The 16724-nt window shown below is 45.0% G+C and overlaps 1 protein-coding gene across 7 annotated transcripts in view; it reads left to right on the top strand.

Moving 5' to 3' along the window:
* KIF23 (kinesin family member 23) overlaps positions 1-16066 on the top strand; it is a 34340-nt gene extending 18274 nt beyond the window's left edge. For 4 of the 7 annotated variants that reach the window (XM_067471376.1, XM_060755396.2, XM_067471375.1 and 1 more), the window contains 11 exons: positions 120-279; positions 2409-2573; positions 3934-4091; positions 4317-4490; positions 5808-5987; positions 6336-6665; positions 8469-8699; positions 10361-10443; positions 11242-11323; positions 11434-11504; positions 13951-16066. In XM_067471376.1, the coding sequence (XP_067327477.1) occupies positions 120-279; positions 2409-2573; positions 3934-4091; positions 4317-4490; positions 5808-5987; positions 6336-6665; positions 8469-8699; positions 10361-10443; positions 11242-11323; positions 11434-11504; positions 13951-13966 (1650 nt within the window). In that variant the 3' untranslated portion in view covers positions 13967-16066. The remainder of the gene's footprint in view (positions 1-119; positions 280-2408; positions 2574-3933; positions 4092-4316; positions 4491-5807; positions 5988-6335; positions 6666-8468; positions 8700-10360; positions 10444-11241; positions 11324-11433; positions 11505-13950) is intronic. The other 3 variants (XM_067471378.1, XM_067471379.1, XM_067471377.1) reach the window with 1 other exon arrangement.
* The last annotated feature ends 658 nt before the right edge of the window (positions 16067-16724 follow it).

The following is a 16724-nucleotide window of genomic DNA, read 5'->3' as shown; positions in this document are numbered from 1 at the left end:
CCATTGACGTTGAGTGGATTTCTACAAGTCTTTGGTCAATTCACCGGTCACTTTTTAAATCCATGTTGTAAATACTGAATTTACCATGCACTCATGAATACCTTTTTTAATTCTTCTAGCAAGTCATGCGATTTGCAGAGCTCACTCAGGAAGTGGAGGTGGCCAGGCCTGCTGACAAGCCTCTCTGTGGGCTGATGGCAGGCCGGCGCTTTAAGAACCAGGCCTTTCAGGAAGACCTCTCCCGGCAGCTGCAGCTCCGAGGAGGACCAATCAATGGGGGTAAGTCTTTAGATCAGGGCTTCTTCTACTTTTTCAACCTGCGACCCCTTTTTGCCCAAAAAATGTTTATGTGGCCCTAGGTATATAGGTATAGACAGTCTCAGAACAGGCTGAGATAACAGGAAGCGAGAGGAATCTCCCCCTTGGGAAGGTCACTCCTGGAAGAGTTGTTATCATGGGGGAAAGGGGTCTCCAGTGAAGCTTTAGTACCAACACTTGTTTCCACAACAACTCAAATTATCTCAGGGACAGAAAGTGAGGTGGAATCTTCTCAACAGGGGCGCAGACTATTCAAAGGAAACACCACCGGTGTGTTAACCGTTCCCTATGTGAGCCAAAGTGAAAAATAAATTTGGCTGGAGTTGCACTTTAAAAATGGACCTATTTCAACTTGCATACAAATTCAACTTAAGAACAAACCTACAGATCTTCTCTTGTTCATAGCTTGGGGGCTTCCTGAGTATAAAACAGATCAGACTTTTTTTTGATACCGTATGGTTAAATGTGTGGGTACGGAGGACCAACTTACCATGACAATAACAATTAGGGCATGCCTGACTCCTATGGACATTGAAACCAAATCTCTTAAGTAAAATATAGTGACCCGCAGCACCTGTTGGGATTTGGTTCCAGGACTCACCGTGGATACCGAAACTCATGGAGGCTCAAATTTCAAGCTATACAGAGGAATGTAGTGGAATGATTTCCCTTATTATAAAAATTGCAAAGTCAAGATTTTATATAAAAATATAGATATTTATGCTGTGGATGGCCAGTAGGCTGTTAGGAATTGTGGGAGTTGAAGTCCTGATGGTTGAAGTTTGCTCATGCCTAACTAAATCCTATGGCTGTCTCCTGCAGAATCCTGAGGTTGTAGTTGTTGTAGTTCAGTGGATGGTTGTGGCTGATAGCGAAGTAAATGGGGAAGAGGATAATGGGAACTCTTAGCCTGTGAGCCAACATGAGATTTTAAGTTCTGGAAATGATCAGTCTGTGTCTCCAGCAGTTAATGAAGGTCACATTCCAGAGAAGTGCCAAGATGGTGCAGAAGAGTCATTCTCTAGGGAAATGAGTTCAGATGCTGAAATCCCAGGTGGAGAGAATAACAAATTGCAAGAAAATGAGCTGGTTGATAGGAGACTCCGTTTTGGTAAATTTTGTGCTGCTCAACAGAATCTCTGAAGGTCAGAGCGCTTGTTAGAGAAGAGATGCGTATCAGGAAGTCATGGGAGAAGGCATGATTTCGTGTGTATATTAGAGAGGCCAGGGGGATTTTCCAGCCAGTCTGGTCAACTTTTGTAATTGAAGCAACAGCTCTTGCCAAATCCTAGTCAAGCTTTCTGAGGGAATTCTAGCTCCATGTCTTTGCTCCTGTTTCATGCATTCAAGTTTGAAGGATTGTTCCTGGATTTTTGTTTTAGAGTCTATGTTGCCTTGTACTTCCTGGTTTTCCTGTATCCCTGTGCTGGATATCCTGTTGCTTTGGAATTTTGGAAGACTTGTACCTTGAACCTTTTGGACTATTATATAGAGAGAGACTTTGAAGTTGTTACTATTTTTGCTACAGTCCTTTTTATATAATCTTTCATACTCTACTTTGTTGATTTTACTTGGACTGGAGTGTGGTGGTTAAGTACAGAGGAGTTTCCTGGCCTGGAGTACAATAGTAGTCTAGATAGGGGCCTTTAAACTGGACCTCTCTAAACTACATATCCCTGAATTCTGCAGGAGGAGGCAGCCTTAAGATCTAAATGTTCTCAACCTGTGGATCCCCAAATGTTTTAGCCTTCAACTCCCAGAAATCCTAACAGCTGGTAAACTGGCTGGGATTTCTTGGAGTTGTAGGCCAAAACACCTGGGGACCCACAGGTTGAGAACCACTGATCTGAACAGAGAAATGAGGGTCCATTTCTCTTCCCTTAGCAGCTCAAGCTACTTTCATAGAAGCAGCAACTGCCACTTCACCTACTCTGGGAGCAGGAACGGTGGGAGGAAGAATTTTGCAATCCAACATGGAGCTAAGAGGGCTCCATTTGGAGTCAGGACCCACATTTTAAGAGGCTCTGCTATAAACTAGCTCTAGATTCTTTGGCTTGTGTCAAACAATTGGGTATGACTCTTTACTGCAGACAGAGAAAGGTCTGCCATGGAGACACTCCTGCAGAGCTTTCCACCATTGCCGTCCTGCGAACTTTTGGACGTCAACGATGACCAGACTCTTCCTCGGCTGATCGAAGCACTGGAAAAGCGCCATCAAGCCCGGCAGGCAATAAAGGAAGAATTTGCCAAAAATGGTAAGATCTTGGAGGCTGTCTTCCTGCAGATAGCTGTTATCCTTATTGTCCCTTTAGCAATAGGAAGCCCACCAGTACTTTAATGCCTGTTCCTGTTTAACTGACAGGTCCTTTTCCCAATGTGCCAAGGATAGTTCCCATGCAATTTGTGCTCCCTCCTTCCCACCCTTCAATGGTTTCATTTTGTTCTCCTTCGGAAAACCATTGTGTTTGATTTTTCACTTTGTTATTTTGCACTGTTTTATTTTGCTCTTATGTTTTACTCATTTTATTGTGATGTTATTTTTTGTCGTTCTGTGTTTATTTTGTTGTAATGTATTACTGGGCTTGGTCTTATGTAAGCTGCCCCAAGTCCCCTTTGGGGAGATGGTGGCGGGGTATAAATAAATTTTATTATATTATTATAGTTGTAAACAGCCAGCTAAGGGCACACAGACTGGACTTGTTTTGAGTGCCATTGCTTTAGGACAGCATTTCTCAACATGGGGTCAGGACCCCTGGGGGGGGTGTCAGAGGGGTCTCCAAAGACCATTGAAAAGTATTTTTGTTGGTCACGGGAACTCTGTGTGGAACGTTTGAACCAATTCTATCGCTGGTGGGGCTCAGAATGCTCTTTGATTGTAGGTGAATATAAATCCCAGCAACTACAACTCCCAAATGTCAAGGTCTGTTTCCCCCAAACTCCACCAGTGTTCACATGTGGGCGTATTGAGTATTTGTGCCAAGTTTGGTTCAGAGCCATTATTGTTTGAGTCCACAGTGCTTTCTGGATGTAGGTGACCTACAACTCCAAAACTCAAGGTCAATGCTCACCAAACCCTTGCAGTATTTTCTGTTGGTCATGGGAGTTCTGTGTGCCAAATTTGGTTCAATTCCATTGTTGGTGGAGTTTGGAATGCTCTTTGATTATAGGTTATCTATAAATCCCAGCAACTACAACTCCCAAATGAGAAAACCAATCCCACCAGTATTCAAATTTGGGCGTATTGGGTATTTATGCAAAATTTGGGTCCAGTGAATGAAAGTACATCATGCATATCAGTAGCAAAATTACAGTTATGAAGTAGCAACAAAAATAATTTTATGGTTGGCGTTCATCACACCATGAGAAACTGTATTAAGGGGTCGCAGCATTAAGAAGGTAGAGAACCACTGCTTTAGGAAATGCAACATTGGCTGCTTCACACAGATGGTGAGGAACATGTTCTCAGGTGTCAAGTCATATCCTTGTGTTTAGAAGCCGTGTGAATATTGTATCTATCGAATGAGGCCTCCGCATCAAACATGGCTAAACCTGGAGGACATGGCCTGGCCTTCTTGGTGACTGATGTGAAGAATTCTCACATATTCTCTCTTGCAGTTCTTTCCATAAAGGGCACGTTGCAAGAACTTGATGCCAACATTGTTGCTCGAGAGAACTATGCGCACTTAAAAATTGTTGAAAAGGACAAGATCATCTCAGGGCAAAAAGCAGAAGTCGAGCGCCTGGAGAAGAAAACCAAAACACTTGAATACAAGGTTAGTGAAGACCGCTTGCCATTAAATGTATCTGCCAGGGACTGCGTGGATCTTTCTTGTGCAAATGAAGTAGCTGATACTGCGGGCAAATTCTTTAATGTTAAATTTGTCTTGATATACACCTGTTTGTCATGCCTGCCAGTATTTGTGTGTTGCCAACTAGGTCCTTGCTTTCCTTCCCCTGCTTGAAAGTTTTGGATCTGGAACTTCCATTTGCCTTCCCAGATTGACATCTTGGAGAAAACCACCACAATCTATGAGGAAGAGAAGCGCAACTTGCAGCTGGAGCTGGAGAACAAGAGCCAGAAACTCCAGCGCCAGCTGTCAGACAAGCAACGAATGGAGGCCCGGCTGCAAGGCATGGTGACGGAGACCACCATGAAGTGGGAGAAGGAATGCGTAAGTGCAGTGGCCTCTTCTGTGACCAGGCTGGAGCTCTTAAAGGGAACAAGCACCTATGGTCTGCCATCAGGCAATGCTAGGGATGGGTGAGAATGGTTTGCTCCCTGTCGGGTACAGTTGGGTACAGTAAGACCCCTGTATCTGCTGGGGATGTGCTCTAAGATTCATCTGAAACTACACACAAAAGCAAATCCTGTGTTTTGACTACTCATGAGCTAAAAGCGTCGCGTAGAATCATACTGGAAGATCTAGAGAGTTTCACAAATATTTCCATAGGCGAATATTTTCAGAGTAAGTGAAATCAAGTTTGTGATAAAGGGAGGGAGAGTTGATGCTGGGGTTGTGGCTCTTCATGGCTCCCCTTCTGGAGAGGAGCTTCCTTTTCTGATTTGGTTCTGCCTTCTGCCAGGGAGAGAGAGACAATTTGAGGGCTCTTGTTCTTATTTTGAATCCTCTTTTTCATGTGCCTGATTATCTGATTTAGAGAACGAGAATAAGATATTATGTACTGTTTAATAAAGCATGGGAGTTTGGGGTTTGCCAACGTAGCTTAAGGGCACATGGTGGTGACCCTGTGCTTCCATGTTTGTGTAAATGGGCCATAGGCGGGATAATGCGTACAGGGCGAGTAGACTTATTAACAAAAGCTCCTCTTCAGAAATGTACAGCAAAGTAACTTATTAACAGCAGCGTGACCCAGCACCAGTAACCAAAAGTGATAAAAAGAACAGAAACACACAGACCAATGTTATCGCTTCCTTAGGAGGCTTTTCTTTGTAGCAAAATAATACGGTTGCACTATTTACAATAACAAGGTTTCCATAATACAAATAAAATTCTTTACACTTCCTTCTTTGCTTCCACACTGGGCTTCTTTCTCATGCAGATAAACGGCTTCGCTCTCACAGAGCCTCCTCTCACACCAAAGTTACACAGGAACTTCACACAGTAGCCTTCACACTGGAGCATCTCACACCTTCAGCCTGGGGCTTCCTCATACTGAGGCCTACTAACACACTGACACCTACCTCACACTAAGGACTTTCTCCCAGTGAGTGCTTGACTACATTTTTGTAATTAAAAATATCCAGTTAATTTTTAATATTTCTGACAATCCGGTTCTCTCACCTGCCTCAATCCAATCTGAGTGCCCTTTCCTATGTCTGCTGATTTGGTTGTCTACTGTGTTTGTTGTCTACTGTGTTTGTAAAATAGGGTGCAAACCGCTTCTGCTCTACTGAGAATCGGGCAGTTTGGTGGGATTGTTTGGCGGAGTTTTTTGCTGTTCTCACCAGCATGTTCTCTCCCTTACAGGAGCGGCGGGTGGCAGCCAAGCAGCTTGAGATGCAGAACAAGCTCTGGGTCAAGAATGAGAAGCTCAAGCAGCTGAAAGCCATTGTCACGGAGCCCAAGGCCATCAAACCAGAGAGGCCTTCTCGGGAGAGGGACAGAGAGAAGGCCCTGCCAAGATCCTTGTCTCCCCCACCAGTCCCTGTAGGTTGCCTCTGAGTTTGCATCCTTGTGGCTCTTACGTGTGTGCCTTACTGTGTCTGACAGACTGGGCCCTTTAGGCAAGTGGCTTTGAGGGAGTGGGAGTGGAAAATGCATAGTCCGCAAAAGTAACTTGTCTGTGAGTGGGTGGGTCATTGCAGGTCTTGTGTGCCTTTCTGTTCATGCTTTGCTTCCTTCCATCACCCACAAACACCTCTTTCCTCCTGGAGGTTGGAAGGACCATTTTGCAGAGGGTGGATTCCCTTGTGTTGGCCCCACTAACTGGTCTCCTCTGTGGTTTCTGTATGCGTTCTTCTGTTTCTTTCGGTCACTAATGGCACCTCTTTTCAGCTTTCCAGTCAGTGCATCCCTCAGCTCCCCCCCAGCAGCAACAACTACCCCCTGTGGCTGCCTGTTTCAGATCAGGCCCAGCTGCACAGGCGCTCTAATTCTTGCAGCAGCATTTCGGTGGCCTCCTGCATCTCAGAATGGGAGCAGAGGACGCCCACTCATGGCAGCAAGCACCCCGGCATGGCCAGAGGCAGAACTAGACCGCAGGAGGCAGAACAAGCGGGGCCCTCCTCACTTGTGTCAGACCGGCGGCGGCAGGGCATGTGCTGGAGCGGAGGCCCCGAGAGCGGGCAAGGGGCTGCAGAGGCGGGCAAAGACCACTGCTGCAGGGTTAGTGCTCCTGGCTGGGATTGGAAGGGAGGCCTCTCTGCAAGGGTGGGCAGAGGCTGCAACTTTCTGCGGGCCCAGCCAAGGTGAGGGACTCTGGGAGATGCAGTCCGAGAACATTCTTGGTGCAGAAGACCAATACTGCCCTTCTCTCCTCATGGAGAGGCCGACTCTTCTAAGACTCAGGCCATGAAGTGTTTTTTGAGAGCTCTAAACTAAGAGTGGACAAACTCTGGGCCCAGGTTTGGTCCTCAAAGTTGGCCTCTTTTTGAGGAGGGAATTATCATTTTCATAGAATCAGAGACCACATGGACAATCTAGTCCAACCCCCTACCATGCAGCAAAAGCACAATCAATATACCTCTGACAAATGTAGTAGTAGTAGTAGTAGTTATTGTTATATTATTAATATTATTGGGTTGTTGTAAGTTTTCCGGACTGTATGGCCATGTTCCAGAAGCATTCTCTCCTGACGTTTTACCCACATTTATGGCAGGCATCCTTAGAGGTTGTGAGGTCTGTTAGAAACAGGACAAGTGGAGTTTATATATTTTGGAAAATCCAGGGTGGGTGAAAGAACTCTTGTCTACTTGAGACAGGTGTGAATGTTGCAAAACCTGCCTCAAGCAGACAAGAGTTTTTTTCTCCCACCCTGGACATTACACAGATCTATAAACCCCATTTTCCTATTTCCAACAGACCTCACAATCTCTGAGGATGCCTGCCATAGATATGGACGAAACGTCAGGAGAGAATGCTTCTGGAACATGGCCAGAGAGTCCGGAAAACTCATAACAACCCAGTGATTCCAGCCATGAAAGCCTTGGACAACACATTATTATTTTTATTTGTATTTTATTTCTTACTCACTTCCCGTGCCTCAAGTTGGGTGTCAAGTTGAGTCGCCATTTCGGCTGAGAAAGGCGGTATAGAAACAAAGCAAATAAATAAATAAATAATAAATTAAAACACATAAACATTGTAAAAATTCCATAAATGCACACATTAAAATGTATTTCTATGGAAGATGCATATAAAAACGGATTTCAATAAAATACATATTAAACTACACTGAACAGATTAAACATAAAGACACGAGTTTGAAAATCATGTTTGAAACTGGCTGTGTAGGCCTGCGAGAAGAGATAGGTCTTTATATGGTTTTAAAATTCTGACAGCTGATGTAGCTGCCGGAGCTCTTCTGGCGGATCTTTCCACAGTTTTGGGAAGGCCAGGCTCTGGTCCCTTGCACCAGACTACTGGTTTTCTGGCCGTTGAAATTGTCAGAATCCTAAGATGAACCATTGGTCAAGAAAGCAGGTGAATTGCTATTCTTTAAAGCCAATTATAGCAACCTTTAAATAGATTTCCCAGCTTCTCCTTATATTATTTAACCCCAACAAATACCCCATTTCGAAGTATCAGAAGTGGACTTCAAGCCACTTAGTCATACACAGTTGCCCACCCCTTCCCTAGGCAAAAAACTGTAGTTAACAAAGTTGTGGAACTGTAGTGGATGCGTGCCTTGCCTGGCATTTGTATTCCCGTTTGCAGAGATGTGGAGAATGCAGAAGCTGCACAAGTCAGATAAGCAAACAAACAACGCTTGGCCTTTCTAAATGGTGGTGGGTCTGTTTCTAGAAGCTCTCACTTCTCATGATTTACAGCATGCCACATCTATGTCATGTAGCTTTCATTGTCTTCTTTGTCTTGCTTTATACTTGTTGTCTTCTTTGTCTGGTTGCGTTGGTAAGAGAGGTGGTATTGCCCCTGCTCATGCTTCCTCCTCCTTTCTGACCCGATCAGAATGCCCCACCAGTCCGGATGCGTCACCGGCGCTCCCGCTCAGCCGGGGAGAGGTGGGTAGACCACAAACCCCCTTCCCATGTCCCGATGGATACCGTCATGAAGCCCCACATGCCCCATGCCATCACGGTGGCTACCGCCAATGAAAAGGCCCTGGCCAAGTGCGACAAGTACATGCTGACCCACCAGGAGCTGGCTTCGGATGGGGAGATTGCCACAAAGCTGATCAAGGTAATTGTGGTCAAGGGGGGGCAAGCATAGAGACAGTTGAACATCAGCCCAACTGGGAATAGGGAGCTTGTCAAGGAAGTCCCAGAGCCTCTGCCTTAAGACCTTTGTTTTCTCTTCTGTCTGGATTATTTTGGACCTTTGCTGGGTCTGAAACAGCTGTAGTTTTTGGTTGCACTGTAATGCCCCATATACTGTATTTCATCACATAATAAACACACTTTCCCATCGTGGTCAACTGTGAATCACACATATGGTAATGCCTGCGCAGAACAGCTTTCGGAACCTTCTGGAGCAGCGGTCCACAAACTTTTTAAACAGGGCCAGGTCACAGTCTCTCAAACTGTTGGAGGGCCGGATTATAATTTGAAAAAAAAATGAATGAATTCCTATGCACACTGCACATATCTTATTTGTAGTGCAAAAATACTTAAAATGCAATAATTAAAATGATGAACTATTTTAACAAATATAAACTTACTAGTATTTCAATGGGAAGTGTGGACCTGCTTTTGGCTGATGAGATAGCGTTGTTGTTGTTGTTGTTGTGTGCTTTCAAGTCGTTTCAGACTTAGGTTGACCCTGAGCGAGGGCCGGGTAAATGACCTTGGAGGGCCATATCTGGCCCCCGGGCTTTAGTTTGAGGACCCCTGTTCTAGAGAGTTATTAAACATGCTTGGTGGTAGCCCCGCCCACTCTCCCCAGTGAGTATAAGTAGCCAGTGGGAGGGGCTACAGCCTCCAGTTCTCTTTATCCGCCGCCAAAGCAGCAGCGATCATCACATAATAATCACACTTTTTATTTTTTGTTGATAAAAAGGAAGGTGCAACTATTGCATGATGAAAAGAAATCTGCCTTTGATTCTACATTAACTCTTTATCTCCAAGGCAGGAGGAAATAGAGAAGGGATGAGCTAGCCTCAAACAAACGGCTCTATTTCTGTTTGTTTTTGAACTCCCTTTCCTCCAAGGAAGGAGAGAACATTCTCCTCCCTTTCTCCAAAGGCAAGGCAATTTACAAAATCTGAAATGGAGCTCTTTGGAGAAAGAGTGGTGCTCCAGAGACCTCAACTGCATAGTTTTTAAACAGCCTTGGCTTTGGAGAAAGGCAAAAGAAGGGAATTATCCCCCAAATTTAAACCCGGAGGTCATTAATTTTTATAGTTTTAAATTGCTTTTTATATGAATTTTATTATGTGATTTAACCTGTTTTAAACAATGTATTTATGTGTGTTTGGCATCTAATTGTTGCCGGTCTGTATGCTGCCTTGAGTCACCTTCGGGCTGAAAAGGGCGGGATAAAAGTGTGGTAATAAGTAAATAAATGGCTCTGTGACTATTATGCGAGGAACACAAAAATACCAATTTTGTCACCCCAAAAATGGGGGTCAGACGATTATGTGATGACTATTATGTGATGAAATACTGGGTTGGATCCCTGAGACTGCTTGATCACAGTGTGGTTTCAGTGATGTGGAATGTCCATTATATTGCCTGGTATTGTACATTGAGGTCTGTTTCTTTGCTTCTGGATTAGAAATGCAATACCAGCCAACATAACACGGAAGAGACTTTTCTCTTCTGGCTTCCTCTGTGTATCTCTACAAACAGTGCAGTGGAAACGCTGGTGGGAAACCATTCTGCTCAACCACTTCTCTCTTTCAGGGCGATGTTTACAAGACCCGAGGTGGTGGACAAGCCGTCCAGTTCACTGAGATCGAGACCCTAAAACAAGAATCCCCCACAGGGTGAGTTTGACCCAAGCTCCCTTCATGCTCTTTGGCCTCTCAGCTGTTGGGTGATTAAAACTTGTGATGGATGTGTTCAGCTTCCCTCTATTTTAAGGAAAGGACACACCAGGTGCAGATTCACTTGAAGGCTTCCAAGTTAATAATTTGCTTTCTAAAGTACAGTGGAACCTCAACTTAAGAGCATCTAAACTTAAGAACATTTTTAGTTGAGAGCCTTTCCTCAGCCTTTGTTTTGCTTTGACATACAAACAGCATTTTTGAGTTAAGAGCAAGCACCAGAGGGAGTGTTAGCGCCAGAGACTTTGGGGCTTCAAGGGAGTAGTAGCTGAGCCTCGTGCTCTTGTTTGCTTTGGGAAATTGCTGTCCACTTTGCTCTTCTCCACTTTAAGGAACTTTGGGTTTGTTGATTTTCTGTAGTTTTTATCGATAAAGAGAGAGGGAGAGAGAGCAAGAGAGGGGGGAAGGCTGGAATGAGGGCAGGATGAAGAAGGAATGAATGCTTCTGCCTCTTCGTTTGGTGCTTTGTGCTTCTACCATTTTAAAGTTGATCTTTCTTATTTTATTCCGTGTGAATGTGCATTTATACATTTGTTATTTATAAAGTAGGTTGTCTTATTTAAAAACACGGAACAAAAAAATTGGAATGGTTTTCAGGAGGCTGGAATGGATTAAGAGTATTTCATTATAGTTCAATGGGGAAGTTTGCTTTGAGATAAGAGCGAGTTGAGTTAAGAGCTCAGTCATGGAACAAAGTAAACTTAACACAATAATTCCTTGTTCCTCTTTCCCTGTCAGTCGCAAGAGGCGCTCGTCTCCCTTGAGCCCGGTCCCTCCAGAGGAGGCCACAGAATCCGACTGGACTGATGTGGAGACAAGAGTGAGTCCCAGAAAAGTGATGGGGTGGGATGTGGGGCAGGGAGGAAGCAGAGGGACGGGGGACTGTTGATGGTTGGGCTCTCCATATGCATCTTTTTCTCCCTTTGCCAGTGTTCTGTTGCTGTGGAGATGAAGGCTGGCTCACACCTGGGTCCCGGATATCAGCACCATGCTCAGCCCAAGTAAGCCCCTTTCCCTTCCTGCCAGTCCCCCACCCCCTTGGACCAGAAAGAGGCTGGGTCTGGATCCTCCTGAAGCACCTGGCTGACCTGAGAGGGGCGAGAGAAGAAGGCAGTGTTGGTTTGGGGGCCACAAAGGGAGGGCCCGGGGCTTTCTCTTGCCGTTTGGCCTCTTGCAATTAGTGCCACTGCCGTGCAGCGGAGGCGCTCCGATCAGTTCAGGGGAAGAACAGTGGAAGTCTTACCAGATGGGTTAAACAGACAGGAAAGTAAGTCAGTCAGTCTTGGAGGTAAAATTACATAGACAAATAGTTATCAAAAAGTTCCCTTCAAACGGGCAGTTGATTGGGACTCCCAATCAGGGATTCCAAAGGTGGGCAACCTCCCTGGGGTTGGTTCAGTTTTCCCCGCACCACTTCTTTGTTTGTTTCGGAGGTGACCTTTTCCAGTTGGAAAGGGCGATCTCCCCCTTTGATTCTCTCTCTTTTTTTCTCAGCCTGACATCCTGTCACCTTCCAGGTGTAGGGCTACAATGATGTTTGTTTTCCTCATATTTACATCCCATGAGATTGAGGTCTGAAGCTTGTGCTTCTGCTTTATCCCCTCAGACCCAAGACCACCCAGCCTGCTTCATTGCACAGCAAGGACTTTGGTGAAGGAAAACCACCATGTTTTGCTGTAGTTTTGACCCATTCGGAGGGTTGGTTCAGTGGTCTGCCTTTTCCCCTTTCCCAATCCCAAATGCAAATGGGGCATTTTCATTCTTTATGGCAGGGGTCCTCAAACTAAGGCCCGGGGGCCGGATGCAGCCCTCCAAGGTCATTTACCCGGCCCTCACTCAGGGTCAACCTAAGTCTGAAACTACTTGAAAGCACACAACAACAACAACAACAACAACAACAACAACAACAACAACCCTATCTCAGCCAAAAGCAGGCCCACACTTCCCACTGAAATGCGAATAAGTTTATATTTGTTTAAATTGTTCTTCATTTTAATTATTGTGTTGTTTTAAAGTGTTTTTTGCACTACAAATAAGATATGTGCATAGGAATCCATGTTTTTTTTCAAATTATAATCCAGCCCTCCAGCAGTTTGAGGGACTGTGACCTGGCCCTCTGTTTAAAAGGTTTGAGGACCTGCTTTATGGAATGATGGACACTTGCAGGGGCTTGTCCCATCTTCTCTGCTTATTCCAAATTGTGCTTCTCCATTCAGTTCATTGGGAGCTGTAATTCCTATGGCAAACGGAGGCTCCTTCCTCTTCTTCCTTTTCCACCTCTTTGGCTTTAGCACAGCTGGTAAATCACCAGCAATGATAAGATCTACCAACCGAAAGATTGCCAATTCAAAGCCCCAGGTCGGTGTGAGCACCCAATTATCAGCCCAGCTTGCTATTTACCTACGCAGTTTGAAAACGGCTTGATCTGTAATTAGAGAAATTAGGTACTGCTAAAAACAAGCGGGGAGGTATTTTAAAGGTCAAAAAATGCCCAGTGACCAAAAGGAAGGAGGAAGTCGTGATGGCTTTTTGCATAGAGCATGAAGCGATAGCACTCCCTGTGGCTGGATTTGAGCACAACCTTCAAGGCACCAAAAAAACTGGATGTCGACACAACATACTTCCTTTCTTTTCTGTCTGTCTCTGTCCTGTGTATCCAAAAAAGGCATTGAATGTTTGTTTGTTTGTTTGTTTATTTATTTATGATAATTTCTATCCCGTCAGCCCAAAGGCGACTCAAGGCAGCTTACAAGTTGGCAGCAATTTGATGCCATAACAATCATAGAATCATAGAGTTGGAAGAGACCTCATGGGCCATCCAGTCCAACCCCTGCCAAGAAGCAGGAAAATTGCATTCAAAGCACCCTCGACAGATGGCCAATCCAGCCTCTGTTTAAAAGCTTCCAAAGAAGGAGCCTCTACCACACTCCAGGGCAGAGAGTTCCACTGCTGAATAGCTCTCACAGTCAGGAAGTTCTTCCTCATGTTCAGATGGAATCTCCTTTCTTGTGTTTGCTGTGTATGTGTACTGTGATCTGCCTGAGTCCCCTTGGAGAGATAGGGCAGAATATAAATAAGGTATTATTATTATTCTGTTTCTGTTCTCCCTCTTCCTCTTATTCCTACTCTTCTTTTTCCTCCTCTTCCTCTCCTTCTCCTTTATTTCTAATCTGCCTTTCTCCCCGAGGAAACTCAGGCTGACTAATATCCACACAATTTGATCAAGTTAAAAAAAATGAATGGAAAAATCACAAAAAAAATTGAAGACAGGGCTCCAATTTGGCTTTAGGCATTTTAAGGTGGCTCCGGGGTGTGACACAGCTTTTGAATGCATGGGAGGGGGGAACATTTTATATCTGCTTCCAAACCAACCTCCCGCATTCCACCTTCTTGTGAATTCCATGTTTTCCTGCGGAGGCTGATCCCAAACCTGTCTTCTCTTTGCAGGCGCAAAAAGCCGTGAAGCCCTGAGGCGAAAGACTTCCATTGCTGGCCAGTGGCTAAAGGGAAAGGACAAATATGTATTCAAAAGCTTTTTCACGTCAACACTTGTGTTCCTGCCATTTTTTCCCTGTTGTAGTTTGCAGCTTATTAAGAGACTATTTAAGACAAGCCGCTATTTATTTAGCTGTGCCGACAATGCACTTTAGAACTCCCTTGGTTATTTATTTCTCGTGTCAGGGCAGCCAGTCAATTATATTACATTTCTAACAGAACAAAGCAAACACACAGAGAAAATACAAAATGTGCGAGTTTGGTAGTTGATTAAATGTCCTTTGACCAGTATCTGGCCACTTGGAGTGCTTCTGGTATTGCTCCAAGAAGGTCCTCCATTGTGCATGTGGCAGGGCTCAGATTGCATTGCAGCAGGTGGTCAGTGGTTTGCTCCTCTTCGCACTCGCATGTCGAGGATTCCACTTTGTAGCCCCATTTCTTGAGGTTGGCTCTGCATCTCGTGGTGCCAGAGCGCAGTCTGTTCAGCGCCTTCCAAGTCGCCCAGTCCTCTGTGTGCCCAGGGGGGAGTTTCTCATTTGGTATCAGCCATTGGTTGAGGTTCTTAATTTGAGCCTGCCACTTTTGGACTCTCGCTTGCTGAGGTGTTGCAGCGAGTGTCTCTGTAAATCTTAGAAAACTATGTCTGGATTTAAGTCGTTGACTTGCTGGCTGATACCCAAACAGGGGATGAGCTGGAGATGTCACTGCCTTGGTCCTTTCACTATTGGCTGCCACTTCCTGGCGGATGTCAGGTGGTGCGATACCGGCTAGACAGTGTAATTTCTCCAGTGGTGTAGGGCGCAGACACCCTGTGATAATGTGGCATGTCTCATTAAGAGCCACATCCACTGTTTTAGTGTGGTGAGATGTGTTCCACACTGGGCATGCATACTCAGCAGCAGAATAGCTCAGCGCAAGGGCAGATGTCTTCACTGTATCTGGTTATGATCCCCAGGTTGTGCCAGTCAGCTTTCGTATGATATTGTTTCTAGCACCCACTTTTTGCTTGATGTTCAGGCAGTGCTTCTTGTAGGTAAGAGCACGGTCCAGAGTGACTCCCAGGTATTTGGGTGCGCTGCAATGCTCCAGTGGGATTCCTTCCCAGGTGATCTTCAGAGCTCGGGATGCTTCTCTGTTCTTAAGGTGGAAGGCACATGTCTGTGTTTTAGATGGGTTGGGGATCAGATGGTTTTCCCTGTAATAGGCAGTAAGAGCTCCTAGAGCTTCGGAAAGCTTCTGTTCTACCATCTCAAAGCTCCTTGCTTGAGCGGTAATGGCACGATCATCAGCATAGATGAAACTCTCTGTCCCTTCTGGCAGTGGCTGGTCATTTGTGTAGATGTTGAACATGGATGGAACAAGCATCTTCTGTTTCCGCCATCTGCTTCTCTGGCCCTGGAACTCAACAAAAAAGCTCCTGTTTTGTAGCAGGTTTCCTATGAGGTGGGTGAGGTGGTAGTCCTTTGTGATATTATACATTTGTCTCAGGAGGAGGCGGTGGTTCACAGTATCATAGGCTGCTGACAGGTCTATGAAGACAGCTCCTGTGATCTGCTGCCTTTCAAAGCCATATTCTATGTCATGAGTCAGGTTCAACACTTGCGATGTGCAGCTTTTGCCTTTTCTGAAGCCAGCTTGCTGTGGAATCAGACATGGGTCTATTTTTTCCGTAATTCTATGCAAAATAAGTCTCTCCAGAACTTTGTAGAGGTGGCACAACAGGGAGATTGGTCTGTAGCTTTTTGGGTCATTACGGTCTTTGCCTGGCTTCAAGATGGCGATGACTCTTGCTTTCCTCCAGATTTTGGGGATCTGACAGGACGCAGTGCAGTTGTTCATCAGCTCCCTTGGTGTCAGTTTGAAACTGCCCTCTTGATTTATTAAGCAAGTGGCTCCCTTCCTTTGGGGTGGGAGCCTCCAGGTGTTTTCCAGGCAGGATTCCTCAAAATAGCTGCGAGGGCTTACCGGCCAGTCTTGGCTCATTGCCTTTGCCTGATTGTATCTTTTTATCTCGTGTGATTTTGATATCCAGAACACTGCAAATAATAAAAGAAACCCTTCACTTTCAGACTCTTGTTTTCCTTGGCCTGAATGATCTCTTCCAGCCTTGTTAACAAAGAGCAAAGGAAGTCTTTTCTGAATTTTAACTGCTGCAAAACATTGCAAGGGAAGCATGGAAAATGCATTGCTGAAAAAGATCCATGAGAGGGCACTAGAGGCAGAAATATTATTCTTGGACAAGAAAAAGAGCAAACTTGCATTTAACAGTTTGTTTCTGTTAGAACCCCCAAGGAGTTATTATTATTATTATTACTAGCCCCCCTGCCATACGTTGCTGTGGCCCAGTCTGTGTATATGTGTTTGTGTGTGTGTATATATATATATTTGTATATGTGTGTTTGCATGTATATATATATATATAGTTTGGCGTGTGCATTGTAATGTATTTTTTGTTTTTTGACTTTTTAAGTCCCTTCCGCTGTGTTTTTCAGTGTTTTTATGAGTTATGATCACAAGTTGGCTTGAGCCTGGGAGATCAAGTGGTGTCAAAGTGCATTGAGTTTATTCTACACTAGCCATCCCCTGCCACGCATTACTGTGGCCCACTCTGGTGGTCATGGGGGTTCTGTGTGGGAGGCTTGGCCCAATTCTATCTGGTGGGGTTCAGAATGCTCTGTGATTGTAGGTGAACTATAAATCCCAGCAAGTACAAGTCGCAAATGTCA

Source organism: Anolis sagrei, chromosome 9 (genome assembly GCF_037176765.1).
Source record: "Anolis sagrei isolate rAnoSag1 chromosome 9, rAnoSag1.mat, whole genome shotgun sequence".
In the NCBI taxonomy this organism is placed as follows: Eukaryota; Metazoa; Chordata; class Lepidosauria; order Squamata; family Dactyloidae; genus Anolis; species Anolis sagrei.
This window is presented reverse-complemented; position numbering and strand designations above follow the sequence as displayed.